This window comes from Ursus americanus, chromosome X, assembly GCF_024610735.1.
Source record: "Ursus americanus isolate L20-20 chromosome X, mUrsAme1.1.p, whole genome shotgun sequence".
NCBI lineage: Eukaryota > Metazoa > Chordata > Mammalia > Carnivora > Ursidae > Ursus > Ursus americanus.
This window is the reverse complement of record NC_142164.1, coordinates 55157012-55180881: the sequence shown is the minus strand read 5'-3', so window position 1 is coordinate 55180881 and position 23870 is coordinate 55157012. Positions and strand designations below refer to the sequence as shown.

At 38.5% G+C, this 23870-nt stretch overlaps 1 protein-coding gene across 3 annotated transcripts in view; it reads left to right on the top strand.

The window, feature by feature from the left end:
• The first annotated feature begins 1038 nt into the window (after window positions 1-1038).
• The window catches only part of APOOL (apolipoprotein O like), a 161957-nt gene continuing 139125 nt past the window's right edge, over window positions 1039-23870 (top strand). For all 3 annotated transcript variants that reach the window (XM_087859657.1, XM_087859658.1, XM_045800033.2), the window contains exons 1-2: window positions 1039-1143; window positions 22750-22854. In XM_087859657.1, the coding sequence (XP_087715783.1) occupies window positions 1099-1143; window positions 22750-22854 (150 nt within the window). In that variant the 5' untranslated portion in view covers window positions 1039-1098. The remainder of the gene's footprint in view (window positions 1144-22749; window positions 22855-23870) is intronic.

Genomic DNA, 23870 nt, shown 5'->3' with positions numbered 1-23870 from the left:
AAATTCTCACCTAATCCCCATACTGTTTTATTTTCCTTCATAGCATTTGGCGCTCTGTAACATTTATTTGTCTTCTTCTCTTGGAAACATAAGCTCCATGAGGGAAGGCATTGTATTGTTCTGAATGTTGAACAAGTGTCTGGCATATAGGAGGCTCACAGTGACATAGTTTTAGAATGTATGAACTGGACCATTTATCGCAGAGATTAGATGTTCTTTTAGTGATTGATAAAATCAAGGAATTTTTCAACTTTTCATGTGTTTGTGGGTCCTGCTCCCGGGGTCCCAGAGAATATATTCTTTAACATTTACCAAGGTCAAAATGACTCTGCAAAACTTCAAAGTATGGACTCTATTTCTGCCCCAGGTACATATTGTACATATGCTTCGTTAAAAAAATAACCAAAAGGAGCATTCCAAACAAGAAGATAAGAAAAAGAAAAAAATAATCTCCCTGGTTCCTATAAGACTAAAGTCATACAGCCTTGCACATATTAAAAACCTAAGATAGTCTTTAATTTTTTGGAATGTCCTTCCTCAGGATGATTTGTAACTCTTTATGAAAACAAAACAAAACAAAACAAAACAAAACAAAACAAAACAAATATAACCCTGCACCAAATGTTCCTTCCCAGGAGCACTCTTTTCTTTGTGAAGACTGTGTTTCCGGGAAACTGTTTTAACTTGGGCTTGAATAAAACACTTTTCCTTTCTTTTTAAAATTTTAAGAAAGCTCTGTTCAATCTGCCTGGACCTGACTATACAGTTATTTATTAATGCAGCTGGACTTGGAGTTTAGATCCTTATATAGACAAATCACGTAAGTCTGAAACTATGAAAATAGTGCGAACTTCTGCACGCAGGAAAATAGCTTTCAACTGGATTATGGAGAGTATTCTGAAAGGTTTTATCCAGGATAGGAACAGTCAGTCACGAGGATGAACGGTTTTACCGAAACACAGCCGGCTAGCTGTACCCGCTTCCCAAAGCCGCACGAAGAGGGTGGAGAAAGGGCGGAGCCAGCAGACATGGGACGTAACTAGGCGAGTCTGGTGAGGTGAGCCGAGTTGAACTGTTTTGTCCCTCTCTGCCTACCATATGAAAACTGAGACGGAGAAGGTCATAGATATGGCGGCTGTTAGGGTAAGTTTGAAAAAAACACACCAACCTTCCTTAGTTTCTGGGTGCAGATAGCATTCTAGTAACTGTAGAAGGGATCGTCGTAACTTCAGAAGGGAGCTCCACAGCAAGAGGCGCGGTGGAGGTGGGGTTGTGAGAGAATTGACAAGGCCAGGGAAATCTTAAACTTTGAAACCTCAAAACACCTTCCTCTCCCCCTTGGATTTCCTTAGCCTGGGACAGTACTCTCTCCTCAGTGCCTTGCAGTGAACTGTTTATACAGCGGCGTGGTGAAAACTGGGAAAAGGCTGGGTGAAAAAGCTGGCCTGGCGACAAGTAGGAGCGGACTTGTGGGTCTCGAACTGAGACAAAGAGTAAAGAATCCTGGGCGTTCGACTGGGCGCACAGGGCGGAGTCTCATGGCCCTTTGAAAGGCTTTGTTCGAACGTTATTTGGAGGTGAAATAGCCTAGGCTAGAGACGTCTGAGAGTTTCTACGCAGTGCGCGGTGTTTGTAGTCACTGTTGTTCCTTTCCGGGTGTGAATAATACACCTAAGTTTCTTTTGAGTTTTGTAATGGGAAAAGATGCCTTTACTTAGGAATCTTTGTACCGGAAGTGACTCAGCTGGCTGTTAGCTGCTGTTTCCTAAGTAGGTTTCAATAATAGTAGTAGACAAATATCTACAGGTGGGTATTTGTAGCTGGTTTTAAGGGCAAAATGCAGTGCTTGCAGAAGATACAAATATGAATAATTCAGTTCAGCCAGAGTTTAAGGTGACTCAGTATCCATCTTGATTGACTGTTCTGCATTTCAGCATTTCTGGTTCTCATAATTTATCGGAATTATCACAACAGCCTTCTAACTGGACTCGCTGTCTCTAGCCTAGCTCTCATGGAATCCATTTTCCCTGAACTGCCAGAGTACTTATAGTAAAATGCAAATCTGATTATACCCCTTTCCAACTTAAAAACCTTTATTGGCACTCTATCATCTGCCCTTTGGGGTCAGGTCACACTCGTATGTCTAGAACACCCAACCCTGCCTATTCCAAGCCTTTCCCCCTGCTATTTCTCTGGACCTGATTGGAAACATCCTCATTAGTTAGTTCCTTTTTAGGTCCATTCATTCATTTAACGGCTATTTTTGTACTGCCTCCTCATATACTAAGCACAAAATGCGTTTTCCAAGATTGTGTTCCTGACTTCCCCAGTCTAATTTAAGTAACCCCTTTTTGTGCTTCCAGAGGACCCCGGGCATACTTTTACCTTAGGACTTAATCACACTTCAAATAATAGACTATTTACTTGTCTGTTCTGCCCTCCTATAAGTTGCTTGAGGACAGTAATTATGATGTTAATTTTTATATCCCTAGCGCAGGTATGACTTACATTAGGTACTCAATAAAAGCTACAAGAATAAAGAAATGCCAGGCAATGAGGTAGTAGTGTACTCTGTGATTCAGAGCAAGAGAAGTGCCTTGCCTCAGGAGAAGTACAAAGTGTTCTGAGGGTTCAGAAGAGAGAGCTCAAACCTGGTTGAGGAGAATAAAGAAAGACTTCATGGAGGAGGTGCAGAGACAGAAGGAATAGTCAGTGGTAAAAAGCAAACCAGAATAGTGTGTTGTCACTGAAGCCTAGAGGAGAGAGTTGAACAGTCTTTCGATTTGGCCATTAATAAGTCACTGGAAGCTACCGTTTATTAAGTGCTTACTATAAGATCAGGCACCATGCAAAAATATTTTACATATGTTATATCACTTAAATCTCAAGACAACTTTATGTTGTAGTTATATGATCACCATTTTACAAATGAAAAACTAAGGTTGAGAGAAGTCAAGTAAATTGCACCAAATCATAATGCTAATAAGAGCTGAAGTGAGAAAAACCAGTATAAATAAATAAAGTGGTAGAGGAGAACCTAGATTGTAAGGGGTTAAGGAAAGGTTAAGGGGTGGGAAACTGGCCTTAATTTAGCACTTACTTTGGCCAGCTGCTCTGCATATATTATTTCATTTTAATCCTTTTGCTGACCTTAAGAAATGGGGTAGTATCCCCGTTTTATTTATGAAAAAATAGGCTTAGAAAAAGTGCTTGCTCCAGGTCATATAGCTGCTAAGTGGAAGAGTCAGGTTCAAATACAGGTATATTTGGCTCCAAAGTCCATGATCCTTCCATTATTCCTTGCTTCTGAAAGGAAGGGTATATTACTCTTCAGAAAAGTGTTGTGGTGAAAGGAAGGAAATAAATCTTGGGATACAGGAACAAACTCCAGAAAAGTGTCTTTTCATTTAAAAAGGTCGGGAGACTGTCAATTATATCTTGATAAAACTGGAAAAACAAAGTCAGGAGGCCTGAGCCGGTTTGGTGACAAGGGGAAATGTGCTAAAAACTAGTGTACAGGTGGGACGCCTGGGTGGTTCAGTCAGTGAGGTGTCTGCCTTCGGCTCAGGTCATGATCCCCGTGTCCTGGGATCGAGTCCCACACCAGACTCCTTGTTCAGCAGGGAACCTGCTTTTCCCTCTGCCTGCCGCTCCCTCTGCTTGTGCTTTCCGCCTCTCTCTCTCTGATAAATAAATAAAATCTTTTTAAAAAACTAGTATAGAGAAAAGATAATAATAGTTATCCCAGCTAGCTATTAAGTTATTAAGCATTTACTGTGCTAGGCATTTTGCTGAGAATTTTACGTGAATTTTCTCATTTATGCTTCACAGTGGCCCTATGAATAGGTACTGTTATCCAACATTTTACAGGTAAGGAAACTGAAGCTTAGAAAGGTTGAGTAATTTGCCCACAGTCACACGGTAGTAAGCAGTAGAGCTGGATCTGAAATTACATGATCTGAGTCCTGATTATGAGGCTTAAGTTTGAGAAGGCATTTGTGAGGCCAAGGTACCAAAAGGGTAATCTGTATTCACTTTGAAGCCCTAGAGTTTAATAACAAAGAGTAAGATAGAGAGGAACCCTGAAAGTTGGCAGAAGACTCTAAAAAAGATTACATAAATCTTGAAGTAGAGCTCGTTGAGCAGATATGATAGTGGAATGCTGATGTTGAGTTAGCCTCGAGGAATTAGGACTATGTTGATTTTTCTTCCCGACTTCTTTAATCAGAAAGAATGGCTTGAGGACTGGCCTTCATTTAAAAGGATTGGGAGGAGAGGCACCTGGGTTGTGCAGTCAGTTAAGCCTCTAACTCTTATTCTTCTCAGGTCCTGATCTCAGGGTCATGGGACAGAGCCCCATGTCAGCCTCTGGGCTGAGTGCAGAGTCTGCTAAAATTTCTCTTGCTTTCTGCCCCTCCCCACCTCTCTCTCCCTCTCTCTCTCTCTCTCTCTCTCTCTCTCTCTCTGTCAAATAAATAAATCTTAAAAAAAAAGGATTGGGAAGAATGTAGTAGTGTTAGATGAAAGCCAAGTTTCTTTCATGCCAGAGGTTGAGTGAATTTGAGGAAAATACGAGTCTCAAAAGAAAATTTGTTCATAATAAAATACTTAATATCAGAATATGGGGGCACCTGGGGGGCTTAGTTGGTTAAGCATCTGCCTTTGGCTCAGGTCATGATCTCAGGGGGTCTTGGGATCGAGCCCTGCATCAGGTTCACTGCTCAGTGGGGAGTCTGCTTCTCCCTTTGCCCCTCCTCCTGCTCATTCTCTCTCTCAAATAAATAAAATCTTTAAAAAAGAAAACAGAACAGAATATGGCTACCATTTATTGAGCACTTTCTGTGTGACCAACACTGTGCCAAGCTGTTGATGCACATCATTTCATTCTCATGAAAAGTTTTTGAATGTAGGTCATTTTATTAGCTTAAAAAACAGGAGTAGAGCAGGAAGAAAATCAAAGCTGCAATAGGAGGTTGTAGTCAGAGAAAAGCTTGTTGAGTGTATGATTTTAGCTATTAGCAAGTTCTGGGTGATGGTAAATTCATGGAGTGGATAGCGACAGTGGAGTGGATATGAAGATTTATGGAGGTAAGGTCTAAGAGTGAGGGGAGGCTTTTGAGTGATTTGTCCACATGCATATTAAAGTCATTCTTAGTTAAAGCAGGATTTAGTGTATAAAAGACTGCTAACCAGGATTCTAACTCTTTGATGTGGTGCAGTGACCAGGAGGCAGGTAGATGAGTGCTGAGAATGAATAGATAGATGGTATAAACTTCAAAGTAGCAGAGTTACTTTTATTTCTTTTATATAAACTTTTTTATTGAAGTATAGCATACATCCAGTAAAGTACAAAAGTCATAGCATCTTGGTAAATTTGCATAAAATGACCATGTTTATTGAATCAGAACCCAAATTTAAAAAAATAAAAACATTACCAACAGCCCAGAAGCCTTTTCCTTCTATTCCCCTACATCATTATCCTCTACCGTAGATTTTTTTTGCTTACTTTTGAACTTCATATAAATGGAATGATGCAGTATTTACTCTATTATGTCTGGCTTCTTTCACCCGATATTATGTTTCTGAGATTCAGCCATCATGCATGTAACACTTAACTCATTCATTTTTATTACTATAGGACATTCAAGAGGGTGAATGTATCATGATTTATTTATACATTCTACTCTTGATGAACATTTGAATTATCTTCAGTTTTGAGCTATTACACAAATTATGATCCTGTGAACATTCTTCTATGTGTCTTTTCGGTGCATATAAGTGTACATTTCTATTGAGTATATACCTAGGAGTGGAATTGCCAGGTCGTAGGGCATGCAGTTCTGGTAGATACTACCAAATAGTTTTTCAAAGTGGTTGTACCAATTTACGTTCCATTCATGAGAGTTCTAGTTGTTCTACTTCGTCACTAATAAGAACAGAGATTTTTACCTCAGGGTGAAGAAGTAATAGCTTAGAATATCAGGAAGAATATCAGGAAGAAGAAAACTACCTCCTTTCCCTGAGACACTTTGAATAGCCTTCTCTTGAGGATTATAAGGGAGGTAGAGACCTCAGAGGACAGTAATGTTTCATTTCAGGCAAGGAAGGAGGGTAGACACAATGTTAGGACTTCTGGAGTTTTGAGGAATAGCAGGAAGTTTGGTCAGTAGAGAGAAAATACAGAGCATTGTAGAAATTAGAATACAGGAGATAATACATGAGTGGGATTTTATTTTGGGGCTTGGGCCAAGGATGATGGGTATGGAGAGGAACATGGATATCATAGGACTTAAGGTTTCAAAGTCTTTGATAATACCAGCTGTATATTCCTTTGTGTCAACTTTAGTCCTTGTCTCTTTCCTTGTTTCATGTAAGTTATACCAAAAAATGGAACCTAACAAAGTGAAATTTGTTAGGTTGTAAAGACTGGTGTATCTCCAGCAAAATCAGTGTTCCTGTTTCCACTCAGCATTGTTGAACATGTTTATTTTCAGTGCAACTTTGAAAGTTATGCTTTGAAACCCTTAGCATATTTAACTGTGTTTGGTATAGGTTTCACTTTATGCCATAAAGTGAAAATGATGTGTGCATTGCCTCCTCCCACACTGGTATGACTGACTATTCCCTATAATGCCATCCTCACAGATGGTGGTTAGGTGTTCTGTGAACCTCATTAAATATGGAAATAAAAATATTGCTTGTTATGTATTCTAAGGTTATGGAGAACAGGGACATGTTCAAGTTATCTTAAGTAGTGTTTTAATGAAAGGATACATAGTTTAGCAAGATGGCCTGGGTAAGTGTCTTACCAGCTAAACAAACCTCAAGAAGAACCATTCAGAATATCATAGCAACTCTGGTAGTCACCAGTCTCATGACTGGACTGTTCTGTTTCTGCTCACTCTATATGTTTTATATCCAGACTCCTAGAGAAAGGATTTGATTGGGTTGGCTAGACACTAACCACTACAAAGTACCCCTCTTCGGCAGAAATTGCACATCAGACCACTTCATAAGACAGCCTCCAGTTGCTGCCTTTGGCTCAGGTGCCAATCCCTAGTCTAGTCAGTTTTGGCCAGGGCATTAGTCCTGCAGTTCACAGCATAGCAACCCATGTTAGGAATCATAGAAGGAACATTATAATTGTCAGATGCTCTGAAGCTTCTCAGAAGGGCCAAGGCAATGGATGGATATACTTTTGGGGTTCGTGGTCTGTCTGGTATAAATTTACTTTTGAGTACTTTCCAGAACTAAGTAGTAAAGTTATTGAAATATGGTAGAATATTTTTGGAATTGCTATTAAAAGCTAACTTATTAACATCTTGTAATTTAAATTGGGAAATTGGTTCCTCAAGGATAAAAAAAAAAGCAAGATGGTGGAGTGTTTGAATGCTAGGATATTTTGGAATTTTATTGATGAAGGTAGTAGAGAGCCATTGAAATAAATCCAAAATGATTTATGATGTTTTAAATTTAATGTAAAATACTACAGTTATCAAAAAGGTATTAATGAACACTGTAAATGTAGGTGAAACCTCCTGTATAATATCCCTCCATCTCTGATTACATTCCCCTTGCTTCCTGAACCCCCATAGGTACTTTCCTGACTTGTATTTAATATTGGTATGCGTGTTTTTAGATTTTTACTGTGTATGCATGTATTCCTAAACTTTATACACTGTTGTTTTGCGTGCTTTTAAGCTATATATTTTATTTATGCAGCATCTATTCTGCAACGTGTTTTTATCAACTAGCACTGTTTGTGATACATACAGGTTTATATGTGTAGCTACAGTTCATTTATTTTCACTGTGCATAGTATTCTGTTATATGAATATAACACATTTATTTCTCCATTCTCTTAATGGATACTGTGGTCACTTTTTTTCTATTACAAATAATGCTATTATGCAATATGCTATAATATGCAAATGTCCTTGGACCCACGTGAGTTTCCCTGCTATACTGTAGACTAGCTGTACGACTTTGGGCAAGTCACTTAACTTGTCAAAACCTCAGTTTTCTTATCTGAACCCTTAGGATAAGAATAGTACTTATCCCCTAGGGTTTTATACTAGGAAATACTAAATAGATAGTATATTATGTGCACAACACTATGCATGGGTTATAGCAAACGTCCAATAATTTCTAGCTCCTGTTATTCTCAGTGTTTAAAAGAATATATTCCCAGCATTTAGTGTAATGCCATTATTTCTTCTGACCTTTAGATCCCAATTTAAGTCACACCTCGTTCAGGCCAGTGGATTGATAACCTGTTTCTTGTATCAGTAGTCTCAAGCAAGTAGAATAGAAGTTTGTTGTGTTAACATGATCAATTATTTATTGAAATGAATATTTATATAGAGCCTTGTTTCTTCTTAGACTTATTTTGATTTCTCTCAGACTCTTGATGCTTATTCATGATACTTTTAATGATAACTAATCTTTAAAAAGTATAAAATGTGATGTGCTTTTTTGGTTACCATACACTTTATGTATAAAATGTTCTTTGTCTCTTCATCGTTCAAACCCTAAGCTAATAAACAAGAAATCTGAATAGAGATTATTGCAGAGATTGTTTAGTCAAAAGCTGTCATGTGAAACATAAAATAGTTTTTATGACTTAAGAAAGGTTTCTTTAAGAATAACCCTAATTGGGGGCACCTGGGTGGCTCAATTGATTAAGAACTGACTCTTGATTTCGGCTCAGATCATGATCTCAGGATTGTGGTATTGAGCCCCACATGAGGCTCTGTGCTCAGTGGGGAGTCTGCTGGAGATTCTCTCCCTCTCCTCCTGTCCCTTCTGCCTGCATGCTCACTCGTTCTCTCTCTGTCTCTCAAATAAATAAATCTTAATAACCCTAAATGAAGGAGGTAAAATTCTAGTAGAGTAGGAACAAGAGTACCATTTTCATTGATCTTCTGTGAACCCTGATAAAGAGTGTAATTAAGGCATAATAGAGTCTCAAACCTTCAAATATTGAGACCCTAAAGGCTTTATAGTTTGTTGCTGTTTTACACCTATAGTTTTTTCACAGTACTTTATTTTTTGTCTTTTCAATTTTTTATTTAAATTACAGTTAGTTAGCATAAAGTGTAATACTAGTTTCAGGTGTACAATATAGTGATTCATGACTTCCATACAAGACCTGGTGCTCATCAAAACAACTGCAGTCCTTAATCACCATCATCTATTTAACCTGTCCCCCTACCCACGTCTCCTCTGGTAACCATCAGTTTGTTCTCTGTAGTTAACAGTTTGATTTTGGTTTGCCTTTCTCTCTTTTTTTCTTATGCTCTTTGTTTTGTTTCTTAAAATCCACATATGAGTGAAATCATATGGTATTTGTCTCTCTGACTGACTTATTTTGCTTAACATAATACTCTCTAGCTCCACCCATGTCTTTGCAAAGGGCAAGCTCTCATTCTTTTATATGGCTGAGTAATATTACAGTGTGTGTGCATGTGTGTGTGTATACCACTTCTTTATCCATCCATTAGTTGATGGACGTTTGGGCTGTTCCCTTAATTTGGCTATTATAGATAATGCTGCTATAAACATGGGGTGCATGTCTCCCTTTGAATTAGTATTTTTATAAATTATCTTCTGTTAGCCAGCATATAGTACATTGTAAGTTTTCGATGTAGTGTTCACGATTCATTAGTTGGGTATAACACCCAGTGCTCATCACAACATGTATTTTTGGATAAATCCTTAACAGTATAATTGCTGGATTGTAGGATAATTCTATTTTTAACTTTTTGAGGAAGCTCCATACTGTTCTCCAGAGTGGCTGCACCAGTTTGGATTCCCACCAACACTGCAAGAAGGTTCTCCTTTGTCAACTTCCTTTCCAGTACCTGTTGTTTCTTGTGTTGTTGATTTTAGCCATTCTCACTGTTGAGAGGTGATACCTCATTGTAGTTTTGATTTGTATTTCCCTGATGATGAGTGATGTTGAGTATCTTTTCATGTGTCTGTTGACCTTCTGTATATCTTCTTTGGAAAAATGTCTATTCATGCCCATTTTTAATTGGATTATTTGTTTTTTGGTGTTGAGTTTTATAAGTTCGTTACATATTTTGGATGCTAAACCTTTATCAGATAGGTTAATTTGCAAATATCTTCTCCCATTCCGTAGGTGGCCTTTTAGTTTTGTTGATTATTTCCCTTGCTGTGCAGAAGCTTTTTATTTTGATAAAAGTCCCAGTAGTTTTTTTTTGCTTGTTTCCCTTGCCTCAAGAGAATTATCTAGTAAGAAGTTGCTACGGCTGATGTCAAAGTGGTTACTACCTATGTTCTCTTCTAGGATTTTGATGGTATTGTGTCTCACATTTAGGTCTTCCATTTTGAATTTATTTTTGTGTATGGCGTTAGAAAGTTGTCCAGTTTCATTCTTTTGCATGTTGCTGTCCAGTTTTCCCAACACCAGTTGTTGAAGAGATCGTCTTTTTTCCAATTGGATATTCTTTCCTGCTTTGTCAAAGATTAATTGACGATATAGTTGTGTTTTTCTTTCTGGATTTTCTATTATGTTCCATTGACCTATGTGTCTGTTTTTGTACCAGTATCCTACTGTTCTGATCACTACAGCTTCGTAATATAACTTGAAGTCTGGAATTGTGATGTCTCCAGCTTTGCTTTTCCTTTTCAGGGTTGCTTTGGCTATTCAGGGTCTTTACTGGTTCCACACAAATCTTAGGATTGTTTGTTTTAGCTCTGTGAAAAATGCTGATGATGTTTTGATAAGGGATTTCATTAAATGTGTAGATTGCTTTGTCTATAGACATTTTAACAATATTTATTCTTCCAATCCATGAGCATGGCATGTCTTTCCATTACTTTGTTTCCTCTTCGATTTCTTTCATGAATGTTGTATAGTTTTCAGAGCACAGGTCTTTCACCTCTTTGGTTAAATTTATTCTTAGGTAACTTATGGTTTTTGGTGCAGTTGTAAATGGGATTGATTCCTTGATTTCTCTTTCTGTTGCTTCATTATTGGTGTATAGAAATGCAACAGATTTCTGTACATTGATTTTGTATCCTGTGACTTTACTGAATTAATGTATTAGTTCTAGTGAGTTTTTGGTGGAGCCTTTAAAGTTTTCTATATAGAGTATCATGTCATGTGCAAAGAGTGAAAGTTTGACTTCTTCCTTGCTGATTTGGATGCTTTTATTTCTTTTTGTTGTCTGATTGTTGTGGCTGGTACTATGTTAAAAAACAGTGATGAGAGTGGACATCCTTGTCTTGTTCCTGACCTTAGAGGAAAAGCTCTCCGTTTTTTCCTATTGTGGATGATACTAGCTGTGAGTTTTTTAATATATGGCCTTTATTATGTTGATGTACATGCTTTTTTTAAAAAAAGATTTTATTTATTTATTCGACAGAGATAGAGACAGCCAGCGAGAGAGGGAACACAAGCAGGGGGAGTGGGAGAGGAAGAAGCAGGCTCATAGCGGAAGAGCCTGATGTGGGGCTCGATCCCAGAACGCTGGGATCACGCCCTGAGCCGAAGGCAGACGCTTAACCGCTGTGCCACCCAGGCGCCCCTGATGTACATGCTTCCTAACCCTACTTTGTTGAGGATTTTTATCATGAGTGGATGTTGTACTTCATCAAATGCTTTTTCTGTATCTGTTGAACCGATTGTATGGTTCTTATCCTTTCTTTTAGGGGTGTCTTTATTTGGTTTTGGTATCAGGGTACTGCTGGTCTCATAGAATTAATTTGGAAATTTCCTACTTTTTCTGTCTTTTGGAATATTTTGAGAAGAATTTGCCTGTGAAGCCATGTGGCCCTGAACTTCTATTTGTTGGGAGATTTTTGATTACTGATTCCGTTTCTTTGCTGATTATTGGTCTGTTCAAGTTGTCTGTTTCTTTCTTTTTTTGGTTTGGTAATTTAAATCTTTCTAGTAATGTATTCATTTCTTCTAGATTGTTAAATTTGTTGGTATATAATTTTTCATAATATTCCATTATAACTGCTTGTATTTCTGTGGTGTTGGTTATTTCTCCTCTCATTTGTGGTTTTATTTAAATGGGTCCTTTCTCTTTTGTTTTTGTACAATCTGGCTAAGGGTTTATCAACTTTATTGATTTTTTTTTTCCAAAGAACCAGCTCCTGTTTCACTGATAAATTCTTTTTTTTTTAAGTTTCTATGTCATTTTTTTCTGCTCTAATCTTCCTTATTTTCTTCCTTTGCTGGCTTTAGGCTTTGTTGTTCCTTTTCTAGCTCCTTTAGGTGTAAGGTTAGGTTGCATATTTGAGATTTTTCTTGCTTCTTAAGGTAGGCATATATTGCTATATACTTCCCTCTTAGGACTGCTTTTGCTTCATCCCAAAGGTTTTGGACTGTTGAGTTTCCATTTGTTTTCATGTATATATATTTTTTAAAATTTCTTGATTACCTGGTTGACCCATTCATTGTTTAGTAGAATGTTCTTTAACCCCCGTGTATTTGTGGTCTTTCCAAATATTTTCTTGTGGTTGACTTCAAGTTCCATAGCATTGTTGTCAGAAAAGATGTTTGGTATGATCTCAGTCTTTTTGTATTCGTTGAGAAATGATTTATGAAGTAGTATGTGCTCTGTTGTGGGGAGTGTCTCATGTGAACCTGAAAAGAATGTGTATTCTGCTATTTTAGGATGGAATGTTCTGAATAGTCTGTTAAGTCCATCTGGTCCAGTGTGTCATTCAAAGCTGTTGTTTCCTTGTTGATTTTCTGCCTAGGTGATCTGTCCATTGATGTAAGTGGAGTTTAAAGTCCTCTGCTGTTATTCTGTTATTATCAATGAGTTCCTTTAAGTTTGTTATTAATTGTTTTATGTATTTGGCTGCTCCTTTGTTGGGTGCATAAATAATTACAATTGTTAGATCTTCTTGTTGGATTGTCCCTTTATTATGGTATAATGCTCTTTTTCATCTCTTGTTACAGTCTTTTGTTTAAAGTGTAGTTTTCCAATATAAGTATTGGTACTCTGGCTTTCATGTGACATCCATTTGCATGATAAATGTTTCTCCCTCCCCTCACTTTCAATGTGCAGGTGTCTTTAGGTTTATAATAAATCTCTTGTAGGCAGTATATACTTGGGTCTTTTTTTTTAAGATTTTATTTATTTTAGACAGAGAGAGAGTGAATGCATGTGTGCATGTGTCAGGGGAGGGACAGAAGGAAGGAAGAAGAGAAAGAATCTCAATCAGACTTCATGCTGAGCACAGAGCCTGACATGGGGCTTGATATCACTGCACTGAGATGACAACCTAAGCTGAAATCAAGAGTGGGTCATTTAACTGACTGAGCCACCCAGGTGCCCCTTGAGTCTTGTTTTTCTATCCATTCTTACACCCTGTGTCTTCTGCTTGGAGCATTTAGTCCATTTACATTCAGAGTAATTATTGATAGGTATTTATTTAGTGTCATTCCTTGTTTTGTCATTGTTTCTGGAGATTTTTCCACTCAGAGTCTCCTTTAATATTTTTGCAGGGGTGGTTTAGTGGTGAGGAACTCCTTTAGTTTTTGTTTGTTTGGAAAATTCTTTATCTCCCCTTCTATTCTGAATGGTAGCCTTGCTGGATAGAGTACTCTTGGCTGAAGATTTTTCCCATTTAGCATGTTGAATATATCATGCCACTCCCTTCTGACTTGCCACATTGTGTTGAGAAATCTCCAGCTAGCTTAATGAGTCTTCCCTTGTAAGTTAGGTACTTCTTTTGTCTTGCTGGTTTTATGATTTTTTCTTCATCACTATATTTTGCAAATTTAATTATGATATGTCTTGTTCTGGGCCTGCTTTTGTTGATTGCAGTGGGAGTTCTCAATGCTTCCTAGATCTGGATGTCTGTTTCTTTCCCCAGATTAGGGAAGTTTTCAGCTATTATCCCTTCAAAAATTTTTCTGCCCCTTTTTCCTCTCTCTTCTTCTGGGACTCTTACAATACAAATGTTACTAAGTTTGATGGAGTCTTTGATTTCCTTAAGTCTGTTCTCGTGTTCCATAATTGTTTCTCTCTTGTTCAGCATCATTATTTTCCATTCTTTTGTCTTCTAGGTTACTTATTCATTCCTCTTTTTTTTTTCCAGCCTGCTGTTCATTGCATCAAGGCTGTGTCCAATCTCAGTCATTGCATTTTTCACTTCTTTTTTTTATTGTTTTCTTTTATGCTGGGTGTGGAGCCCAATGTGGGGCTTGAAATCTTGGCCCTGAGCTCAAGACCTGAGCTGAAATCAAGAGTTGGATGCTTAACTAATGGAGCCATTCAGGCACCTCACATTTTTCATTTCTGTTTTTTAATTCTTTTATATCTGTGGTAAGGGCCTCCCTGATGTCTTCATTCTCTTCTCAACCTCAGCAAGTATCCTTACGATTGTTTCTTTAAGTTTCCATCAGGCATGATATTGGTTTGGTTAGATCTCCGGTGGTGACTTCATCTTGTTCTTTCATTTGGGATGAATTCCTCCATCTTGGCATTTTGTCTAAGTCTTTGCCTTCTTCTGTGTTTTAGAAAAGCCCATTATGTTTCCTGCTCCTGAGAGTAATGGCTTCATGAAGAAGATGTTATAGTGTCCAGGGCTTCTCGCTTCAGGGAATGTCTCTAGTCTGTGCTGTGTGTGCTCTGCTGTTGTGTTTTGGCTGTTCTATTCTTCAGGCCAGTCATCTGCAGCAGCTTTCCTAGCTTGCAGTGGTCAGTGTTTGGTCCTTGGCCTGCATGTGGCAAGTTTTAACTAGGTGTGCTCCAGTTTGCTCTTTAAATGAGACCTGATACTACTTCCACTAGAATTGAAGCCCTGCAGAGCTCTCTGGGCTGGACACATGGTATGGGCAGGGGTTTCTGCTAGTCTTCTGGGGAAGGGCCCTGCCGTGTTGGGACCGAGGCAGACTTGACTGAGAAGGGCAGTTCTGCCAGAGTGTCGGGGTATGGGACTTGTAACCAGGTTAAGCAGCCAGTGGAGGTGCTGTGCTGTTTGCTACGGGTGGCTCTGTGTTTATGCTGAGGGGCAGATAAGGGAAATGAAGCCAGCTAGCTCCTGTTTCTCTGCAGAGGGGTCTGGGTGCTTGCTCTTCTCCATGAAGCACTCTGAGAAGAGCAAATAATCTCCCGACTGTGTGTTCCAGGCTTTTTTCAGATCGATGTTTCTATACTGTTTGCCTTTGGGTTGTTTAACCTGCCTTGTCTCCAGGAGCAGGACAGTGCCCTTTGGGCTGTATTCGAGCCAAATCTGCTGCCTTTTAAACTCCAGGTCTTAGGGAGGTGGTACTGGCAGGGACCTGCACTGGTCTTCTGGAGAAGGGTCTTGCCATGCTGGGCGTGAGGAAGGCTGACCCAGAAGGGCAGTCACACCAGAGCACAGAGGTGTGGGACTTGGTGTAAGCAGGTTAGGCAACCAGTGTTGGGACTCATGTGCTTTCTGCAGGTGCCTTTTTGGTCATGCTGAGGGGCAGGGGAGGGAAATGGCTCCAGCCAGCTCCTTTTTCCTGGGCGAGGCATCTCTGTGAATGCCACCTCTTAGGGATGTGCTCCAAGAAGAGTGAATAATCTCCCCAGTGTGTGCCCCAGGTGTTCTCCCTCTCCTCTGCAACACTCACAGCTCGTTTCTCCCCTTAACCATGTGTCCATGCTTCCTACCTTCTTCAGTGTGTCTTCTTCTCTCCCTTTAGTTGTGGAATTCATTCTGTTGGTCTTCAGGTAGGTTTCTGGGGGGTATTTAGAATGATTTGATAGTTTATCTAGGTGCATTTGTGGGACAAGATGAGCCTAGGGTCCTCCTATTCCATCACCACTCTCTCTCTAGCATTTCAGTCGTTTGAAGTACACTATTTGATACACAATTGTGGAAGGACCAAATTGTATAGGTACATTTTTGTAGTTGATTTGTTCTTTAGTACCACTATATTCTTCAAGAATTTTGTGAGAAAATGCAGGCAGAACTTTAAAATTTTCTATTTCAGTGAATTATCTGCTTTCATGTAGCAGTATAATGAATAATGGCATAGCTATTAGACTCTTCTATTCTCTGTAGATTTAATGATAGTTTATTCTCTTAGAAATGATTCACCCACTCATTATTTTCTGAAGAAAATAAGCACCATGATACATACAAATTTTTGTTAGTGACTCACTGGTGATTAAAACTGTACTTTCGTGTAAGACTTTTATGTTGCTGTCAAGAAATTGCTCTTAGGCTATGGCTACAAAATGCAGCAAAATGCAGTATTAACGCCTTTTCTTGTTTTACTTTTAGTCAGAAAGAAATACAGTAGTATTTCCGTTAGAGCAGAAGATGAATTCAGTAGCACTCGCCATTGTCGGGAATTTTATTACCCCTGGAAGGTAGTATAGGAGACACAAGGGTGCATTCCAGAAGTCACTAAAAGGGAATTAAGATACGCTTTCATGGGCAAGTATGGCTGGATGGGTCCTGTTTGACCCAATGGAGTGCTGTGAACCTGATCTGTCTTTCCTTGTAGGTTAAGGACCTTTTTTTACCCCTTGCTGCTTTCAGAATTCTTCCCTTGCTGTGTTGTTTCTGAATTTGACTATGATATGCTTTGGCAATGGCTGGCATTTGTTTAATTTAATGGGAGTTCTCTGTGCTTCTTGGTTTTTGATATCTGTGTACTTCCCCAGAGTAGGGAAGTTTTCAAACTTAATTTGTTTGAATTAACCTATTCCTTTTTCTCTCTCTTAATCTTCTGGAACTCCTATGATATGAATGTTACTATGTTTTACTGAGTCCCTGAGTTCCCTAAGTACACCTTCATGGTCCATTATCTTTCTTTCACTCTTCTTTTTGGCTTCATTATTTTCTATAATTTTACCTTCTATATCACTGATTTGCTCTTCTGCTTTGTATTTGTGGCCTCTATTTGTGTTTACATCTCGGTTATAGCATTTTAATTTTCAACCTGAGTAGATTTTAGTTCTTTTATCTCTGTAATAAGGGATTCTCTAGTGTCTTCTATGCTTTTTTAAAGGCCAGCTAGTATCCTTATAATTGTTTTAAGTTCTAGTTCAGACATCTTATTTGTGTCTGTATTGAATAAATTCCTGGCTGTGAGTTCTACCTTATGTTCTTTTGGAGTGAATTCCTCCATCTCATCATTTTGTCTAGAAAAGAAAAGAAGAAAGAAAAAAAAAAGGAACCCCAAACAAAAAACAGAAACAACAAAAACAAAGGAAAAAAAAGAAAAGAAAAAAGAGGAAAAACAAAAACACGAAATAAGAAAACCAAAAAAAAAGTAGATTCTGGGTGTGTTTTGGTCTGTTTGTTTAAAGAATCTACACTCCAAAATAAGAATAAATTAACAAATAAATAAAAGTAGACCAAAAATAATATCTCTCTATATAGAGAGATATGAAAAGCATACATATATATAAATTAAAAAAATAATAATAATTTAAAAGGAATTGGAAACTATAAGAAAATAAAAGATAATAAAAGTAAAATGGAAGCTCAATCCTATTCCCTCTAGAGTCCAAGCTTTGCAGCACTCTATGATCAATACACTTGGTACGAACTAGTTGTGCTGGTCTTCTGGGGAAGAGGCCTGCTGCACTGATATTCAGGCAGGCTTGTTTCAGTGGAAATGCTTCTCCAGGGTGCAGGGGCATGGGGCTTGGTGTATGAGGCCCTGGCCTCTAGTAGGTGGCACTCTTTTGCTCCCTGAAGCCTTTCAGCACTGATGGGCGGGATGAAAATGGCTGCACCCTACTCTAGCCTTGGAGCTGAAAGTTCGCCCTCCCTACTCTTCAGTGAGCCCTCTCAGAAAAGCAGTCAATCGCCTATTTTGTTTCTCCGGTTTCCATCTGAACCATGCGTTCACCCTGCCCATGTCCAAGCCTTTTTATCTCAGGTGTGTGACCAAGTTCAAAACTCCGAATTTCACAGATGTTGGTGCCGTGGACCCACACTGTTCCTCCAGAGAAGGGTCTTGCCACCCTTGCCAGCCTGTCCCAGAAAAGCAGTCCCGTGACCGCCTGGCAGTATGCAGTTTATAGCAGAAACCCGGTACCAAGACCCGCTGTTTTCTGCCGGCTTGCTGGCTGCTATGCGTGGGAACAGCTCAGCACCTTGGTGCCACCCAATCTTCCTGCAACCCAGGAGAACCTCAGACCACCTGTTACTCCTGGGATTCTGCCACTCTCTGCCACCTGAGCACCCTTAATCCAGGAATGTCCCGTCCCCCACAGTAGCAAATTTAAAAGTTCAGATTTTGCCCTCAGCTGCTTCTAATACTTTGTGGTAGGCTCCAGTCTTCCTCCCCACCACTGCATCCACAGGTATGTCTCCCCCAAGTGAGCTTCCCCACCTCTTACCTTCCAAAAGGTGGTCGTTTTTCAACTGGTAGATTGGTAGATTTGCAGTTTTTGTTCTCTCAGACCTCTAAATGACTTTTTGCCTGTTCAGAATAATTTGATAACTACGTAGCTGTGTTCGAGGGACGAGACAAGCTCTGGGTCCTCCTACTCTTCCACCATCTTAACTATACTCTCTTTAAATTAAAAAAAAATCTTTTTTTTAAATAATATTTTTTCATTATATTATGTTAATCACCATACAATACATCCCTAGTTTTTGATGTAAAGTTCCATGATTCATTACTTGTGTATAACACCCAGTGCACCATGCAATACGTACCCTCCTTAATACCCATCACCAGCCTATCCCATCCCCCCTCCCCAGCCGAAGCCCTCAGTTTGTTTTCCAGAGTCCATAGTCTCTTACGGTTCATTTCTCCTTCTGTTTACCCCCCCTTTCTTCTTCCCTTTCTTCTCCTACCGATCTTCTTACTTCTTATGTTCCATAAATGAGTGAAACCATGTAATTGTCTTTCTCTGCTTGACTTATTTCACTTAGCATTATCTCCTCCAGTGCCGTCCATGTTGCTGCAAATGTTGAGAAATTGTTCTTTTTTTGATGGCTGAGTAATATTCCATTGTATATATGGACCACATCTTCTTAATCCGTTCGTCTGTTGAAGGGCATCTCGGTTCCTTCCACGATTTAGCTATTGTGGACAATGCTGCTATGAACATTGGGGTGTATATGGCCCTTCTCTTCACTACGTCTGTATCTTTGGGGTAAATACCCAGTAGTGCAATGACTGGATCATAGGGGAGCTCAATTTTTAACTTTTTAAGGGATCTCCACCCTGTTTTCCAGAGTGGCTGTACCAACTTGCATTCCCACCAACAATGTAGGAGGGATCCCCTTTCTCCACATCCTCTCCAACAATTGTTGTTTCTTGCCTTGTCAATTTTTGCCATTCTAACTGGCGTAAGGTGGTATCTCAGTGTGGTTTTGATTTGAATTTCCCTGATGGCTAATGTTGTTGAACATTTTTTCATGTGTCTGTTAGCCATTTGTATATCTTCATTGGAAAAGTGTCTGTTCATATCTTCTGCCCATTTTATGATTTGTTTTATTTGTTTCTTGTGTATTGAGTTTGAGAAGTTCTTTGTAGATCTTGGATACCAGTCTTTTAGCTGTAGCGTCATTTGCAAATATCTTCTCCCATTCCGTGGGCTGTCTCTCAGTTTTTTTAACTGTTTCCTTGGCTGTGCAGAAGCTTTTTATCATGATGAAGTCCCACAAGTTCATTTTATCTTTTGTTTCTCTTGCCTTTGGAGATGTGTCATGGAAAAGGTTGCTGTGGCCAATGTCATAGAGGTTGCTGCTCTCCTCTAGGATTTTGATGGATTCCTGTCTCACTTCGAGGTCTTTCATCCATTTAGAGTGCATCTTTGTGTATGGTGTGAGAGAGTGGTCAAGTTTCATTCTTTTGCATGTAGCTGTCCAATTTTCCCAGCACCATTTATTGAAGAGACTGTCTTTTTTCCACTGGATATTTTTTCCTGCTTTATCAAAGATTAGTTGCCCAAAGAGCCGAGGGTCCATTTCTGGGTTCTCCCCCAGCTTTAATATTTTTTTATTGAGAAATGACATAGGTATGGTGTGGAAATCTTAGTAGTGAATGCCAAGTATAAGGAAATCAAATGTGATGTCTTTTGGGAAGGCAGGCCTGGATAAATTATTCTGTGATGCTGATGTATGTACCAGGGGTATGCTTGAAGGGAAAATAACAGTGAACAAAATTTTTATTAGTATTGAGTCTTCATTTTACCCTGTCTGAAGTCTCCGTCTAAATCAGTCCTGACTGGCTTAAACACGAAATAGCCTACCTAGTGTCTCTAGCTTCCCTTATTCTGCTCAGAAAATATTGAAAAATGTCAGAAATGAAGTATAGGCACTATCACTGTTACCAGAAAACATTTAGAGTCCTTTGACTAGTATTTCTTCCAGTTCTTGTATAATTTCACTTGTGTTTAAGCCAAACAGACCTCTTTCCTCTGGTTGTCTTTTGTCGATTTCAGCAAGCCTCCTTTCCTATGTAAAGAATTAAGCTCTTAAAATATTTGTTCCCTGGCAAGCTTTGCATTTGGCCTTGAATGGATACTCTTTGGGGGAATATTTTGATACCGGAGTGACACTGGAGCACTTTGTTCTTAGAGCCAGGGATTTTCCTGCATTATTATTTTTTGTTTGTTTGTTTAAATACTTATTTTAGAAATCGGGAGAGAGAAAGAGCAGAAGGGGCAGAGGGAGAAGGAGAGAGAATCTCAACCTGACTCCGTGCTCAGTGCAGAGCCGGATGCAGGGCTTGATCTCACAACCCTAAGATAATGACCTGAGCCAAAACCAAGACTCATAGCTTAGTGGACTCTGCCACGCTGGTGCCCCTTTCCTGCATTCTTAATTCAAATCAAGTTATATCAAAAACAAAGTTCACTTTGGCTTTAGATTAAGCATGAGATAGGTAAAAATGAATGTTTTGGAAGGTTAAGAACAAAGGATTTGTAACGGAAGGAAATGATTTTTATAAATAATATAAATAGAAATTATATTTGAGGATACAACTTGAATCATCCAGTCCTCCAGATCACCCTTATCTTTTACTGTCTCCATAGCATTCATCAATTTGTGATATGTAATTTATTTACTGTGTTTCTGGTCTGTCTGTGCTCCACTAGAATGTCATTTCCATAAGAGCAAGAATCTTTTTTTCGTTTACTGATATATCCTAAGTACTGAGACCGTGGTCTGACATGTATTTGTGTACTAAGTGAATACTGTGATTTATCCTACTGCATCCCTCAAAGTTTGTATTCACTTCTTCTTGGTAATTATTTTATTGGTATATTCCATATGAAGTAGACAGTTAACTAATAAAAATAATACATACACAAAGATAAACTCCAAATGGATGAAAGACCTCGATGTGAGACAGGAATCCATCAAAATCCTAGAGGAGAACATAGGCAGCAACTTCTACGACATCAGCCAAAGCAACTTTTTTCATGACACATCTCCAAAGGCAAGAGAAACAAAAGAAAAAATGAACTTGTGGGACTTCATCAAGATAAAAGGCTTCTGCACAGCCAAGGAAACAGTCAAAAAAACTAAGAGGCAGCCCATGGAATGGGAGAAGATATTTGCAAATGACGCTACAGATAAAAGACTGGTATACAGATCTACAAAGAACTTCTCAAACTCAATACGCGAGAAACAAATAAACAAATCATAAAATGGGCAGAAGATATGAACAGACACTTTTCCAATGAAGACATACAAATGGCTAAAAGACACATGAAAAAAATGTTCAAAATCATTAGCCATCAGGGAAATTCAAATCAAAACCACACTAAGATACCACCTTATGCGAGTTAGAATGGCAAAAATTGACAAGGCAAGAAACAATTGCTGGAGAGGATGTGGAGAAAGGGGATCCCTCCTACATTGTTGGTGGGAATGCAAGTTGGTACAGCCACTCTGGAAAACAGGGTGGAGATCCCTTAAAAAGTTAAAAATTGAGCTCCCCTATGATCCAGCCATTGCACTACTGGGTATTTACCCCAAAGATACAGACATAGTGAAGAGAAGGGCCATATGCACCCCAGTGTTCATAGCAGCATTTTCCACAATAGCTAAATCGTGGAAGGAGCCGAGATGCCCTTCAACAGATGACTGGATTAAGAATTTGTGGTCCATATATACAATGGAATATTACTCAGCTATCAGAAAGAACGATTACACAACATTTGCAGCAACATGGACGGCACTGGAGGAGATAATGCTAAGTGAAATAAGTCAAGCAGAGAAAGACAATTATATGATTTCTCTCATCTATGGAACATAAGAACTAGGAAGATCGGTAGGGGAAGAAAGGGATAAAGAAAGGAGGGGGTAATCAGAAGGGGGAATGAAGCATGAGAGACTATGGACTCTGAGAAACAAACTGAGGGCTTCAGAGGGGAGGGGGGCGGGGGAATGGTATAGGCTGGTGATGGGCAGTAAGGAGGGCACGTATTGCATGGTGCACTGGGTGTTATACGCAACTAATATATCATCGAACTTTACATCAAAAACCGGGGATGTACTGTATGGTGACTAACATAATATAATAAAAAAAAACATTAAAATAAAAAAATAATACTATCCAGGATGATAAGAGAATTTTTTTAATGATTTTTTATTATATTATGTTAGTCACCATACAGTACATCGATAAGAGAATTTTAGGAATTATACTCTAAAAATATATGCAGCAATTTGGAGTGCTTGAGTTTTTAATACTTTAAATAAAACCCATAGTGTTGCTTGGATACCCCCAAAATGTATCAGGAAATGGAGGATGGGGAGCTGTTTTCAATTAAAAATATGTTTTTGATATATCTTTCACAGATGGGAAAGCTGACAACCATCCCTGCAGGTCTGAAATGTGCATCTGTAACTGTGCATGCAGCTAAAGAGGACGAATACAAAAAGCAGCTAGTAAAACCAGAGCAGGTAATTTGCCTACAAAAGTTTGTGAATTTTGTGTAACATAAATATGATGCAAAAGCCATGAGTGTTTTTATTTTTGAGTTATCTCTCTTCATCAAAAATGAAGAAGTATTTGAAGTATTTGTTAGGCACATTTTATAAGTTGAAAGAAATAATTGTAGGGTGTGTCAAAATAAACACTGCATTTCTTATATTTAAATAAAACATCTAAAATTCTAACTCCAGTGAAAAAAATTAGTGATTTTTCTTAGTGAATAATCAATTAGTAGTACAGGATCTTAGTCCTTGTAAGTTTTCTGATTATTTTTTTCTTGACAAATTTATACAAGTACACCTGATGTTTGGAAACCTTAGTTTAAGAAATTCATTAAGATCTCAGCTTTGAAAGTGACCTTAGATGTTTTCTAGTTCAGCCTTCTGTATGGTACTGTATTCCCCTCTACAACAGGCACACTAAGTGGCCATTTATCTTCTATAATAATAAAACTGTGGATAAAGGAACCTAAGGCAATCCATCCATTTTCTGGCAGCTCTCATTCAGCTTAAGGTTCTTCCTTATGTCAAACACAAACCTGTCTCATAATAAGTTCTATCCTTTGGCCTTGTATCTCTTGGCATTGGTACCATATAGAAAAATTCTCATCCCTCTTCCACAAAACAACTCTTGAGATATCAATTATACTTTAAGTAATTTTGTATCCCGGCTAAGTATATTGGTAGCTTTAACCCTCATATGCCATAGCTTGTAGTTCTTGCACTATAGTGGTCATTCTTTGCCAAACATGTTTAGAATGGTTAGTGTTTTTTTCAGGTGACTGTAGGATAGATTCAGATTCTTACTTCTCTTGTTCTAGATGATATATTTCTATTAATACTGCCTGAGATCATGTTCATTTTTGTATTTATATTTGTTTTGAGTGTCCTTATAATCAATCTTGCTTATAATCAGCTTTTAACCATGACATAGTGAACTTGGAGTTCTCTAAGATTAATTAAACCTCATTAAACCTCTTTATATG